Below are 14,380 nucleotides of genomic sequence, written 5' to 3'. Positions count from 1 at the left end.
CGTGTGTTGGACTCCGGGAGGCGCGGGGCTGTGCCAAACGGTGGGGCTGGTGCCGGGGACCGAGCCTGCAGCCAGTCCGGCTTTGCTGCCTTCCCCTGCAGCCGTCTGGGCTTCATCCTGCCTGGCTGATGCTGCAGCATCCTGGAGGGAACGTAAAATGGCAAAATGGTGCCGGGGAAAGGGCTTTGGCTTTTCAGCGCACACAAATTGCCTTTTTCCTTCTAGTCGAGCGGGAGGTGCATTGGGTGTGCTGGTATTCAGCAACCGCAGTTCTAATTTTGCCTCTCCAGATGGCTGCGTGTGATTCTCCCGGTGCTTTTTGATATGCATGTTCGCTAGCGGGGAGATGAAATAGCGGGTCTGTATTTTAAGGCTGGTGATGGAGAGATGAGATCGATTCTGCCTCACGTTTACATGATTCATTCCACAGGTTCTGTATAAAGTAACGAACCTTAACATCTCGCTAATTAAAGGCAAGGAGAGCACATGACTGTGCCTGGGGTTGGTGCTCCAACGTGGAATGTGCTCAAAATTGCCAATGAGTGGGGACGAGGGGTATCTGACTTGTGTCTGCTGGGGTGGGGGGCTCTACCAGGACGTTTTCTTTCTGCTTACCTGTCAATCTTTCTTTGCAGGTGAGGTGCTGTCTTGTAAAAACACGATGCGTTGTGGTAGCTGTTAGCGAGGTTTGGGAAGGAGGCACAGGCTACAGGAACACCGTGCCGTAAAGATGCTCTTGTGCACCGGGCAATGGCGTGAAGTCTGGGTTCAGCTGCTAATTCTGCTCCTGAATTTGTGGTCCTTAGTAGCTTTGGGCCTCGGTTCTTGCCTATTAGATAGGGATAACAGTGCTTCTACCCTTGCGTGATGAAAATGTGCACTCTTGGATGGGGGGTTTTGCTTCTGCTCTGTCTGAGGTGTCCAGTAAAATGGATGGTTTGGAGCAGAATTATTCATGATGTACTGGTAGGTATGTTTTACGCTAACGGGAACTTCATAAAGGAGATTATTCTTTAAAAAAGCAGAAAATGCTATTTTTTTATCATGGAAGTTGTTCGTCTTTTTCTGTACAATTCATGCTTTGATTTTCATGCATTAACTCTTCCTCTCTCTTTTTCTTTCTTTCTTTGTTTCTCTACAGACCTTTGTAGTACTAAACAGAGGGAAAACACTCTTCCGATTTAGTGCCACACCTGCCTTGTACATTTTAAGTCCTTTTAATCTATTTAGAAGAATAGCTATTAAAATTTTGATACATTCATATCCTTTTTATTACTGAGTTATTTTTGCCTTTGTATATTCATTGAAAAATTTCTTACCTATTGTCTTATTGCTCAATTCAAATAGTGTCTATGAATTACAGTTCTGCAGCTGGTGAAGATGGATTGGCCTCAGAGCATACACAAAAACGTGCTTTTTTGAATGAAAAAGCATGGTCCTTTGGACATATCCAATCAAGTAAACTTTTTGTTTATTTTCCCTGCTAAATTGTACCTCTCTGTGTCCATTCTTCCATCAGTGCACAGACATTGATAAGTTTTGGAACAGATATGATTTAAGGTTGAGTTGAGGAGTTGAGCTTTAACTAGCTGCTAAAATGGTTAAACAGCATTAGTATCTGGAGAAGGAGCCAAAGGTACCTTATATGTAATTAGACGCTGACTAATTTCTTGCTCTTTTGGCATCTCCCAAACTTCCTTCTACTGGCAAGGCTATTCCAAAATGTTCCACTGCAGGGCTTCAGACAGCTCCGATAGCTTCGGAAACATCATCTGCATGTGTTATTAGGAGAGAAAAAAAACCCTAGTATATTGGATGAGCTGCCTTGCCCTGTTTATTTATTTATTTTTAGAAAGTGACTCTAAAACGGAAACACGTTCATTTGTTGTTTTAGAGGGCTCTGTATCCCGACTTCCTGCATCTCGCATGAAGAAAAAGCTTTTCCATCTTTTCAACGTCGACTTGGAATCTGAGGCTGGGAACGTTTTCTTTGGCTCGTGTGTAATTTCTCGTAGACTTTCCTCCCCTCTGGACGTGCTGGGACGCAGCTGGGGGATGCAGATCTGTCAGGTTGAGACCACGGGCTGGCAGTGGATCTTGGGCCTTGATCTAAGATCCATTTGAGCCTGCTTAAACAGTTTTGGAAGTCAAACAGCTTTGGATCTGACCCTGGATTTCACCATTCTGCTAATAATTCAGTAGTTAAAATCCACTCAGACTTCTAATTCTGAAATTGCGCTGTCCCTGCAACGCTCCTCGGATCAGTTAGTCCAGCACCTTCCATCTGCAAACGTGACACACGAGATCCTGAACACACAGAGGGAGCAGAGGTGTTTGGAAAGATTCGTAAGATTTTCTCCAAGCTAAATCCTAGGTGTCCATGGATTGCAGTGCTGCTTTCCTGTTGGATATATTGGCAGACAATATTTTTTGATGTTACTGAACAGCTGGAATTATTTGGGGAGACATTTTCGTTAAGGCATGTGATTTTTGAATTGCTAAGACACACCAGAAATATAAAATAAATTGAATGGTGACATAAAAATACTGTTTATTTATAGTCGCCCCTGGTTTTATTTCCCATGACTGCTGGAAGCACCTTGCCTCTTATTTGTAGTCCACGGAGAATAGAATAGACTGGAAATTGTTGCTGAATTTTATTGCAGTAGAGTGGTCTTTAGGGAGCTGTAAGCTGATGTAAAGAGCCACGCTAGTGTCCCTTTGATCCTTGACTTTGTTCTACAGTATTTAGCATGATCATTATGTGCACTATTTTGACCAACTGTGTATTCATGACTTTTAGTAACCCACCTGAGTGGTCGAAGAATGTGGAGTAAGTAATGCTTCTTGTGTTTTTAAGAATCTCGCAGAATGTTGTTTTTCTTCTGTTGAGAGATCTGTTCCTGCTCACGTTTAAGTTGGCATGAATTCAAGTTGTCTTTTGTATCCACTTTGTTTAGACAAAGGTGTTTGTAATTCATCTTTTTTTCACTAAAATGACATTTCTACAAACTTCTCAGTGCAGCTCTCTCTCTTCCTCATAACAGGTATACATTCACTGGTATTTATACATTTGAATCCCTTGTGAAAATTATTGCAAGAGGTTTCTGTATAGATGGCTTTACTTTCCTACGCGATCCATGGAACTGGCTAGATTTCAGTGTGATCATGATGGCGTAAGTTGTGTTTTCAGATTATTTCAGGTGTTTGTGGCATATGGGAGGGGATGAGACCTTAGAAGAGGGTGGGGGTGTAAGGAGAAAATAAATCAAGGAAAACTTAAGTGAATCCCCAAAAGATTTCTTTCTTGATTTTTCAAAAGAAATCTTTAGCCTGACGCGGAGTCACAGATCTAAAATGCGACTTGATGGAGTTAGTGCAGTTACTGCTGCAAAAAAAAGGATTTTCTGAAAGCTGCCTTTATTAATATAGGACTTTATAATAGTGCCTAGCATTTTAGATTGCTCACGTGCCAGAGTGGCAGCTTGTTCTGTTAAGCATAGGACGAGGAGCCAAATATCTTTAAATTCTAGTCTCTACCACTCCTTCCCTCCTTGGGCTTGCATGTTAAAACTGCCCGGGCTGCGACTTAAGGTTGGATGTTATTAACCCATTGCCGATGAAGCTGCAGTGTCAGAAAAGGAGACACTTTATTTTCCTTCCTCATTCTTTTCTCTTGTGCCAGCGCAGCTTACATTGGTCTGATAATGAGGATTCCTGGGGATGTCTGAGTTCACAGCTGAACCGGGAGGTGCACGCTAGGTTTCTGGTGTTTTCCTTATCGGCCTGCGTTGATGGTGGCTTAGGCTTAGGACCGCTGGTGAAAGCCAGGTGTCTGCCACTGGTGTCTGAGTCGCCGGTGGAAGAGATTTTTATTTATTTTTTTTTTCCCTTTTACATTTGTTTTTGGAATATTGCACGTGTGCATGTTTGGGCTCCCATAGTCAACAACGGCCGATGAAGACTGAGGGGTTGTGTAGGAAGGCTCAGGAGCCTGATTTTCAGGGATTTGGAGCACTTGAATTTAACTGTAGTAAAATGCTTTAATCATATAAAATGCCTTTTTTTGGCTGGATTCTGCACCCAAGGTTGCTGATTTTCCCGAGTTTTTGCTCTTTTTCTACTTGCCTTTTAGCTGTGTATTTAAATCCTATGCAGAGGGTGGGACATTGTACACAAAAGGCAAATAACCAGTAGCTCGCTGGCACTTCAGTTCTACTCCAGGATAGACGGGGATCCGCTGTGCACAGTGTAAACGCCTGTGTGGGTGGCTCCCAGGTCTGTGCACGCAGACCGAATTCGACCTGTGAATTGGCCATTTCCTCTGTGTCTCCATAATTAACCAGCTTTAGAAGGCCCGATGCATTGGTCTTAAATAAATGTGCTAAATCTCCAGCTGATCTAACTCTGTAACCCCCTCGTTTCCGGGGAGGCTGCCTGTAGACTTCAGATGCAATCTTTTTGTGTCAAGGGCTAGAGCAAGCCCGTGCGTTACTTAAATCCCACTAAGAGGGTCTAAGTTTTATGAAGCACTTGAGGCCTTTCTGCACCAGGAAGAATCTTGAATGTTGTGCATTTCTTTGCTTTTTCATACCATGTTTCTCCCCAGACAGCACGGAGGAAATATTCTGTTCTAAGTTGTGGCGATACAAAACTCCGTTAACCTCGCACTAAGCCTCTCAGCCTCTGCGTATCTGGGGTTTATCCCCGTGTAAAATGGGGATAATCAGACCTACCGGTGGCTGACAAGCAGCCAGTAAGGCATGAAGGATTAAAATGAAGGATGGTAATCAAAGCAAAAGATGATCATGCTTTATTAAAAACATGAAGTGAAGCGAATAAACCTGAAACCACTGAACTGAGGGGGTGTCACCCAGCCTCCTCATATATTTTTTTACAATTACCTTCTGTAGAGGTAGCGTTCAGTTTTCAAGTCCTATATAGGCGAGAGTGCGAGTCTCTAACCGTGCACCTGGACAAGCTGGTGAGAGACCTGAACTGTGTTTTGGCTCTGAAATTTTCTGTCTCTCTCTTTTAAATGCCAATTCTAAAGCGTTTGAAATGACAAGCTGTTTCCTACAAACAGACAACTATATGAAAAGGAAGGTGACCCCAACGGTGCCATTAACTCTGGTTTAATTCTGCAGGTATATAACAGAGTTTGTAAACCTAGGCAATGTTTCAGCTCTGCGCACTTTCAGGGTTCTGAGAGCTTTGAAAACTATTTCTGTAATTCCAGGTAAGGCGGCCTCCGGTTGGTGTTAGCTGTTGGGTACAGGCCCCTGTGAGTGATGTATTGCTTTGTCTGTAGTTGTTGTTTTATTTTGGTGTGTGTATTGTCATTGTGTTTTTTGTGTGTGACCTCCCTCATTGCAGATATGTCACAGAGTTTGTGGACCTGGGGAATGTCTCAGCATTGAGAACTTTCAGAGTTCTCCGAGCTTTGAAAACTATCTCTGTTATTCCAGGTGAGAACCGTTAAGCATTAAAGGCTGGTCTTGCGTGTATCTCTTTTCCGTATCTCCCCTCCCGTCCTGCATTGCTTATTTCTCAGAGATGGCACTGGGATTTTTTTGATGGGCTTTGCAGTCTGTATAAACAGAGTAGTTTGAAGTTAAGGCTTCTGGGCCATCAAATTACGGGATGAACAGTCTGCTGTTCTGTACTTCTTAATCCCTGTGTACGCATGTGGCTATCTGACCTCTGAAATGAAAGCCAGGCCTCAAGTTTACTTCCAGATGGATAAAGGATCAGGCTTTCCCTTCCTCAGGCTGAATGGTTTCTTGCTCAGCGAGTCACCCCATTATCAGTGTTTCAGGAGTTGTTTTAGGAATAAGTTTGTAAAGCAAGTGAGCAAAACCTAACTAAGATTAAAGCCTTTCAGTTACTTGGAGTCAGATGGGATCTGGGGCAGGTTGTCTTCTAGGAATGACAATAAGGTCGCCTCCCCGCCTGCAGAATGGGTTGACGCTGCCGTTTTGAGGTAGACTAAGCTGAATGGAGCATTGGCACTACCAGCTTTTGCATCCGTATGTGGTAGTGGAACCGGGTGTCAGCTATTAATGCAGTAGTGGGTGGCCCAAAGTGCTGACTGCGCTTTCAGTAAGCCAGAAGTCCTAATTCATAGACCCCCCCATTTCACGTGCCACCCCCCGAGCTGGACTTTCAGGACCGTCACTTACGAAGCTACTTCTAGACTTTTAACGCAATCTGGGTGTCAAAGGGTAAGCCATGGCCCTTCCTTTATTGTAAGAGACCGTGGAGGTGTTATGGACTGAGAATACGATTCTGATCCTGAATTCTTGTACAGAAAAGTCACGTGCAGATGGTTTCTCAAAAGTGTCCCTAATTTTAAGGTCAAGCTCAAGACTCAATTTTCGTAGGCACTGAAGCAGCTGTAGTTCTCCAGTTTTCAGGTGCTTGACCTGTATCAGGGTAGGGACCCTAAATAATCACTTGGTGAGTTTTGGTCTTCTATTTCTTTGTGGTTTGTTTCCTAACGCATTAACTGATAATGGTTCTTTTGCTTTCTCAGGCTACACTTGCATATACGTTTGACAGAAAAGAGACTATGGAATTGTAGGGGCCCATCACTTTTGTCCCCATTCCAGACTGCTAAACCCATCAGGTGTACGTGGCTGTTGTGCATGACGTTAAGTGGCACCTGCTTTCCTTGCACCGAATGAGAGTATGCTAGAATAATGTTCTTCCTTAGCCTTCCTTCATGTTTGGCAGTGCACATACAAAGAGCAAAAGATTTGGTAAATGCTGTTAGCAGTGCACTAGACGGATCTGAAGTGCAGTTGCCGTTCTGTCAGCCTGCTACAGGTATTCACTGCCTTGCTCAAAGAAAAGCATCGGTGTTAAAATAAGTTTCATATGTGTTTTGCTTTCATAATCGTAGCAAAGTGAAGATGATGCAACTTTAATGAGCTGGTTACTAAATGTGTGACAGCATGCCTTGTCTTCCTGTGGAAAGGAGCAGAGCAGTTCAGTTTTGTATCATTCTCTCCATACTGCTCAAAACTAATGGAGTTTTCCTCTTATTTCAAATGACAGCAAGGGGGGTGGATCTGAGCCCTTCTAAGTTCAGCGCAGCCATTCCTTTTACTAAAGGGGTGCACACTTTTATTAAAGGGGTGGTTTGCTGCCCACCGCCGAGGGGATCCCGTGTGAGTGGTGGGCACACTGAACACGTCCGTGGCTGGAACTGTACATGGCAAAACTTTGGTTATTTGTATCAGTTAGGCTCTGGGGTAGGATTGCCCCAGCTGCGGTTCTGCAGCACGTAGGTAAAGCGCAGACCTTGCTGTAGGTAAAGCGCAGACCTTGCTGTAGGTAAAGCGCAGACCTTGCTGTAGGTAAAGCGCAGACCTTGCTGTAGGTAAAGCGCAGACCTTGCTCCCCTCTCGATTTTGTAACTAACAATATGAGGAATGTAAAACATTTGTGTAATTAGCCTTTTGGGTTATTTAATATGAACTTAGGCATAGAGTGCTCTTTATGGGCTTTAGTGCTATCATGTCTCAGGGAAGAAGTGATTTTTAGAATGCTCTTAATATTAAAATATAAAGGGGTTCCCCTCCTGCTTCAGCGCATGTAACGGAATGGGAATTTTAACACTGCGGTGAGCTAATGAGAAACTCGTCTTAGTGTTATGACGAGTGCTAACTACATCTTCTATCAATAATTGGAATTATCCTTAGTGTGTTTTTTAGACAAGATAAAAATGGGAAATATTACCAGAATATGACATGCCACTGGACAAAATTCCATGCAGGTGGAGGGTCTGTATGGATTTGTGTGACAGGAATAGACTGTGGCACCTATGAGCTAAAATTTCAGAATACTGCTTTCATCTTATGGCTTGATAGACCATGTTAAACCCTGTGCTGGTCTAAAGCTTTTTATTGGCACTTGAGTTACTGGTATTTTAATTGACTAACGCCATCAGTCTCCGTGCGTTGCCAGCCTGTGACACCCCTACATTAAACAGGACCCGGGGTATCTGGACCTGCAGAACGTGAAGTTGCTTCAGCTGGAAGTTGTTGAAGTTGTATCTGTCCTGTGACTGGACTGGGAACACCCTTGCTGCCAGTTTGTCCCCTCGGTTCAAAACCCCATTCTCCTTATGCCTATGAGAGAGCGAGACACAAACCAGAAACACGAAGGCTGGTGTAAATGGCTGCATGTGCCGAGCGCTGCATATTTGAGCAATGGAGATGAGCATGCACACGAGGGCTGTAATGGTTATTTGTCTGCCCGAACTAACAGCAAAAAACTGCTTTGTGTTGGGGTAGGGCTTTGGCATTGATTAAAAGTTTGGGAGATTGAAGTAAAAGACATTTTAAAAAATTATTCCTTCAGAAGAATTCCTTTTGATTTATGTATTTTTGAATCTTTATGTTCCTGATATGGATCAAACCTTTGATGGTACAGAAAGGTTTCTTGTCAAAGGTTTATTGCAGAATGCTCACGTGGCCTCAGGCAGAGACTTGGATCTGCCTAGCCCCAAATTCAGCTGGATCTGTGATTTTTTTTTTTTTCCCCCTCCTTCCTCCCTTTGGCCTCTTTCACTACTCATTTATAAATGCAAGGTCATTCTACCTAACATCAGAAAGGCTAATTAAAGGGCCCTAATGCTGTATCGTTCCTGCATCCCACGTTCTTGCTTGTTTAGATCTGTCTCCTGCAGGCGTTAGTGCTGCATTCTTCCCCCATGGATGGCTCCTCTTACAGACCAGGCTGGTTTGGAGAACCAGCGGGGTTCTGGGTTTATGCCTGAGCTTACTTTTATTACTGAGCCTCGCCTATTAATAATCCTGCCGGCCGTGGTGAAACCCATAGAGCCAGCACTCTGGATGAAATCCTGCCCTGCCCGTAACAAAACCCATGATCTAAATGAAGGATTCGGCTCCTGCAAGGAAAGGGGAAGTGCCGAAACAGTTTAGTTAAGCAGTAGAAACTTAAGATGTTGACAGTTTGAACGGTATTTGATCTTTGTAAGTTGTTGTAGTTTGTGCCAATAAGCCAGGCTTAAGCACAACTAAATGTGTCCATGGAGAGGTTTGTGGCGGTGTATCTTAATTTAACATCTCTGTTTAGACAAACCCTGCTTTCACGGCAATGACTCCGAGTACGCTTTGCATCTGGCTCAGGTATTCTCAGGGATGAACGTTGGTATTTTCTTTTGTTCTAACTATTGCTAGTTCACCATCGAAACCGGTGAGCTTGGTTCATTCAGCACCTTTATTGTACTGTGTGGAAAAACCTGAACGCGAGTGGTGGTTCCCAGGAGCCCGGCTGTTTTATAGCAACAACCTTTTGCCACCATAAGGGGTTGCGAGGTACTGTATGTATTTGAGTTTTCAATGTCTCTTCATTCTACAGGAGTGATTTCTAGTCTTGTTTTCTTCTCCGCAGGCTTGAAGACCATTGTGGGTGCCCTAATTCAGTCGGTGAAGAAGCTGTCAGATGTAATGATCTTGACAGTGTTTTGTCTCAGTGTCTTTGCTCTGATCGGGTTGCAGCTGTTTATGGGCAATTTACGGAACAAGTGTGTGATATGGCCAATTAATGTGAATGAGACGTTCCTGGATAACGGCTCTAGGGGCTTTGACTGGGAGGAATACACCAACAATATGTGTAGGTATTTCTGCAGTGATGCTCCCTGAAAACTGCTTATTTGACTTCACGCTGCTGACCAGGATTTCTGACGTGGTTTATAACGTGGTGTGTCCAGCTTTGCGCAGTGAAAAACCCTTGCTCAGCTATTTTTCAGTTTTTAGAAACTTGGCCTTGTTAAGGTGTTTCTAAACACCTTAACATCATCCTTTAGGGGTTCATCCTTTAGAAGGTCTGGGCTGTGCTCTTTTAGCTAAATAAAGATTTTGTCAAAAATGCATTTTTTTTTCTGTTTTGTTTCCAATTAAAAACTGTTTAAATAAGGTAAAAGGGAAGTAACTCTGCCCATTTAAATCCCTGGGCTGAATGTCAGGTCCTTCACTTAGTTTTGCTGAGTTCTTCAGAGAATGCACATGAAGTTGGTACCTGTCTCTGCTTTGCAGCATCCTTCCACGCCGGCAGGATTTCAGAGCTGTAAATGATGCTGTGGATGATCAAGGAACCAGCCTCCAAGTTTTTGTAACTTAATTTCTTCCTCCCTTCTCACTTTGAGCTTCTCTACTGTGCAGTCAGCTAGTTTTAAATCTGTATTCAAAATGCTGTACTGACATCCAGAAAGGTGTTTAAACTCAGGCACAGTTAGTGGGGCTAATGTTATTTAAAGCTGAGTTAGTTTACTGATAAATTTATCAGTAGGGGATCTAGAGGGCTCTTCCGGGAAGGTTTTTATAGTGCTATGGTATGTTGAATCTTCTAACTCCATATGTGTGTGCATGTAATCTTTTCTTTTTCATCTTCTTCAGCAAATTTTTACATAATTCCTGGTGCCCCTGATCCTTTGCTCTGTGGTAACAGCTCAGATGCAGGGTGAGTGTTGAGCTTTATTAAAAGTAGAGGCTCTAATTACCATTGATGTTGGCTAATGATGGCAAAACCTTTGGAATATTTCCTTTTGCTTCCTTTGTTGGTTCTGTTATTTCGCATGTAGAAGGTTTCACGTTTCTTAATCTAATCCATTGTTACTATCTGTTTGACTAATGTAATGTAAGCTGACATTTTTCGTGTCATCTCGGGAGGCAGGTACGTCTAATGATGATTACTAGTGGCATTATCTCCCTCTGAATCCAATCATAAGAATGATCAGAGAAGTAGGGGATGGAGGTTCAGAAATGGAAACTTGCCATGTCCTATTGCCTCCAGGTGGTTTGTCACCCAGTCCTTCAGCTCTGAGGACACCTAGGGCAAAAGCTAGTCCTTTCGGCTCCGTTGGGTGAAAAGCCTCACATTGCCGCGTCTTGTTTCCGTAGGACAAAGACAGCAGGGCTTTTCTGAAATCCTGTCTATCAGCCTCCTTGTCTGCTATTCTTACTTGACACGGAAGGAAAAATGCATGCCATTTGTTACGAGGTTGTGACAATCTCCGTGAGCATGGATAATGTGCATGTTGTCAACTTGCTCTGTCCTTTTACTGCCTTGATGCCCTGAGATGGCTGTCGTCTTCTTCACAGGCAATGTCCGGAGGGTTACACGTGCATGAAAGCAGGACGGAATCCCAACTATGGTTACACAAGCTTTGACACTTTCAGCTGGGCTTTTCTGGCTTTATTTCGCCTTATGACTCAGGACTTTTGGGAAAACTTGTATCAATTAGTAAGTAAACACTCTGCTTCGGTCTTATACAAGATGAGAATTTGGGGACGATACAGGGAAGGAAAACGTGATAAGCTTTATTTTATTCCTCCTATCTGAAAGAGTAACTCCAAGTAAAGCTGCAGAATAAGATATTGTGTGCTGAGGAGGAAGGGGACTTTGCCTGGAAGCGAGTGTTGTGCTTTTAAGTCCAGAAGGGATAGAAGGTCCTCAGCGTGCATGCAGCTGAACTGTGAATTAATTCTGGAAGCACCTGACCGCCTGCTGCAGAACTGAGAGCAGTCCGGCTCTGCTCACCGAGGGTGCTCAGGCACTTTGGAGGGCAGAGTGTTTCCTTGTAACGTGAGGATGCTTTGGGGACCTTGCTGAAATGGCTTTTCTTCTATTTTGTTTTGATTTAAGGGAGTCTAAGCATCGAGTTTCACACTGTACTTCTGAATCATTTTCAGTTTGCATCCGTTGGATGGTCCCTTAAGAGAAGAAGAGGGATGTCACCTTTTGTGTTTATGGCTAATGAATGTGCAGTGTCTTAGGGCTTTGCAGTGGAAGTGCTGAGACGTTAAATATTCAGCGCCGCTGTATTTTCTTAGAAGCGTTCAGGTCAAGAAACTTGGGATCGGTTCACGTATCGGGTGTCGCTCTGAAATTGCTTTCCCATTTCCTTTTCTCTTCCCTCTACCGTTCTTCTCTACTTCCAGACCTTACGAGCAGCAGGAAAAACCTACATGATCTTCTTTGTCCTGGTGATCTTTGTGGGATCGTTCTATCTGGTTAATCTGATTTTGGCTGTGGTAGCTATGGCTTATGAAGAGCAGAACCAGGCCACGCTGGAGGAGGCAGAGCAGAAGGAGGCAGAATTTAAGGCCATGTTAGAACAATTGAAAAAGCAACAGGAAGAAGCACAGGTGAGTGTTTTGATTGGGTTTTTTTGATGCATTTACATATTTTAAGATTTATTTGCCTGTTATTACAGAGCAGTGATGTATAATCAAAAAATGCAGCAATACCATGGCCCTGGCATCGCATCCTCTGTTGACTGGGCTTGACATTGGGCACTATCTCTTCCCTGCTGCTGCTGCTTTTTCCTGAATTATATGCAAGCTTGCTGTGTTTATTTTGTACCGGAAAACTCCCTTCTATTAAGGAAATTTTAAATGTTCCCAGAGTTCCTAGTCAAGTGTGGGAATACCTTTGCAAGACAGACAAATACATCTTTTTTGGTCCTTTATCAAATGCTTATAAACAAAGCTGAGGGACTGAGAGAGATTTTTCTGCCTGCAAAAGTAGACTATAAAAATTTTTACAATTCCTGGCTGCAAGTTTATTCCAAGAGAAAGAATAAGCATCTCAGTCCTGCCCCAAAGACTCGTACGTACGTGCATTAAGCCACACGCTTTCTTAAAGCAGAAAGTGGCGTGTTAATCATGGTAAGATCTGATTTATTTTTCCCTTCTCTTGCCTACACCCTCAGGCTGCGGCTATGGTCACTTCGGCAGGGACGGTCTCTGAAGATGCTGTGGAAGATGATGGTGGGGGGAGGATGTCTCGGAGCTCTTCGGAGATTTCCAAACTCAGTTCCAAGAGCGCCAAGGAGCGTCGAAACCGGAGGAAAAAACGAAAGGACAAGGAACTGTCAGAAGGAGAGGAGAAGTGTGACAACGAAAAGGTGTTCAAGTCTGAATCAGAGGATGGCATGAGGAGGAAAGCGTTCAGGCTACCAGATAACAGGCTAGGAAGGAAATTTTCCATCATGAACCAGGTAGTTTTCATTTCCTTCGCTAATGTTTGTGCTTGCTTGTAGTCAGGGTAATATTCTAGTTTAGATCCTGATTAGCACGTCAAAGGAATCTGCCCACCATCTTAAACTGGCAGCAGATCAGGAGGATGCTTACGGACCACGTTTATAGCCCTTGCACGCACCCTGGCATAAATCGTTCCTGAGAGTAGTGAATCTAACCAGATAACTTCTTCACCGACGTGGCTCAGCCAGCCAAGAGTGAACAACTCTTAAAGTATAGCCGATGACTAGGTGGTGGTGGTTTGTGTAGACCTGGAGAGGGAGCGAAACCACTTTAGCAGCACTTGACGGCACCGCAGCGCTTTGTTTCCACAGTATTCACCCTGTTGTCATTCTTTCTTTTCTCCCTCCTAGTCTCTCCTCAGTATCCCAGGCTCCCCTTTTCTCTCCCGACACAATAGCAAGAGCAGCATCTTCAGCTACAAGGGGCGATTTCGTGACCCAGGTTCAGAGAACGAGTTTGCCGATGACGAGCACAGCACGGTGGAGGAAAGCGAAGGCAGGAGGGACTCCCTCTTCATCCCCATCCGCGGTCGCGATCGAAGGAGCAGCTACAGCGGTTACAGCGGCTACAGCCAAGGCAGCCGGTCCTCGCGGATTTTCCCCAACCTCCGCCGAAACGTGAAGAGGAACAGCACGGTGGACTGTAACGGCGTGGTGTCCCTCATCGGTGGCCCGCCTTCCAGCATGCCCGGGGGCCGCCTTCTGCCTGAGGTGAAAATAGATAAGGCAGCTACCGATGACAGTGTAAGGAAGTCAATGAGCAGATAGCGTAGGCATGGCAGCCTGTCCTCTTCTCCTCTCCCGAATGCCGCCCTCCGAGTCAACCAGACACCCTGGCGGAATGAGAGTCCGTCTGCCTGACCGCAGACGATAAAGTCCGTATTGGATTCAACACCCCGTGCTTCAACTTCCCCTCTCCTTCCTTCTCAAACTCGGTGACCCGCCTCCTTCTCCCTCTGGCTTCCTGGGAAAAAAAGGCTTGGAATTGAGTCCTTAATTAAAGGACTAACAATAGTAGGAACCCTTGGTCTATGTGGGGGCAATTCATAAGGAGCTACTTAAAGTATGGGAATGGGCCACCAAACAAAGTTTGTTGCAAATGTTCTCCACAATAAGATGAAATATTTGAGGATTTAAAGGGAAATACAAACAAGCTTTTAGCCCTCGCTAAATTTTGCAAGGGAAGCTGTTCGTAAAATACGGATTTTTAAAAATAATTTTTTTTCATTTTTGAATTTTCCTTGATTCTGACTTTTTGTTATTAGTTGATTGAATTGGTGTTGAGTAACCCTTTTGGTGGATCAA

General features: G+C 44.1%; 1 protein-coding gene across 2 annotated transcripts in view; it reads left to right on the top strand.

The window, feature by feature from the left end:
- The window catches only part of SCN8A (sodium voltage-gated channel alpha subunit 8), a 59,514-nt gene that overhangs the window by 17,957 nt on the left and 27,177 nt on the right, over positions 1–14,380 (top strand). The window contains exons 3-12 of one of the 2 annotated variants that reach the window (XM_075133653.1): positions 1,142–1,260; positions 2,744–2,833; positions 3,048–3,176; positions 5,377–5,468; positions 9,424–9,645; positions 10,428–10,491; positions 11,133–11,274; positions 11,973–12,179; positions 12,746–13,033; positions 13,427–13,786. In XM_075133653.1, coding sequence (XP_074989754.1) covers positions 1,142–1,260; positions 2,744–2,833; positions 3,048–3,176; positions 5,377–5,468; positions 9,424–9,645; positions 10,428–10,491; positions 11,133–11,274; positions 11,973–12,179; positions 12,746–13,033; positions 13,427–13,786 — 1,713 coding nt within the window. Of the gene's footprint in view, positions 1–1,141; positions 1,261–2,743; positions 2,834–3,047; positions 3,177–5,376; positions 5,469–9,423; positions 9,646–10,427; positions 10,492–11,132; positions 11,275–11,972; positions 12,180–12,745; positions 13,034–13,426; positions 13,787–14,380 lie in introns of those variants that run through there. The other variant, XM_075133652.1, reaches the window with a different exon arrangement.

The sequence above is a fragment of the Calonectris borealis genome, chromosome 30 (genome assembly GCF_964195595.1).
Source record: "Calonectris borealis chromosome 30, bCalBor7.hap1.2, whole genome shotgun sequence".
NCBI classification, from domain to species: domain Eukaryota; kingdom Metazoa; phylum Chordata; class Aves; order Procellariiformes; family Procellariidae; genus Calonectris; species Calonectris borealis.
Note: the sequence above shows the minus strand (reverse complement) of the source record. Positions and strands in the feature narration are given on the sequence as shown.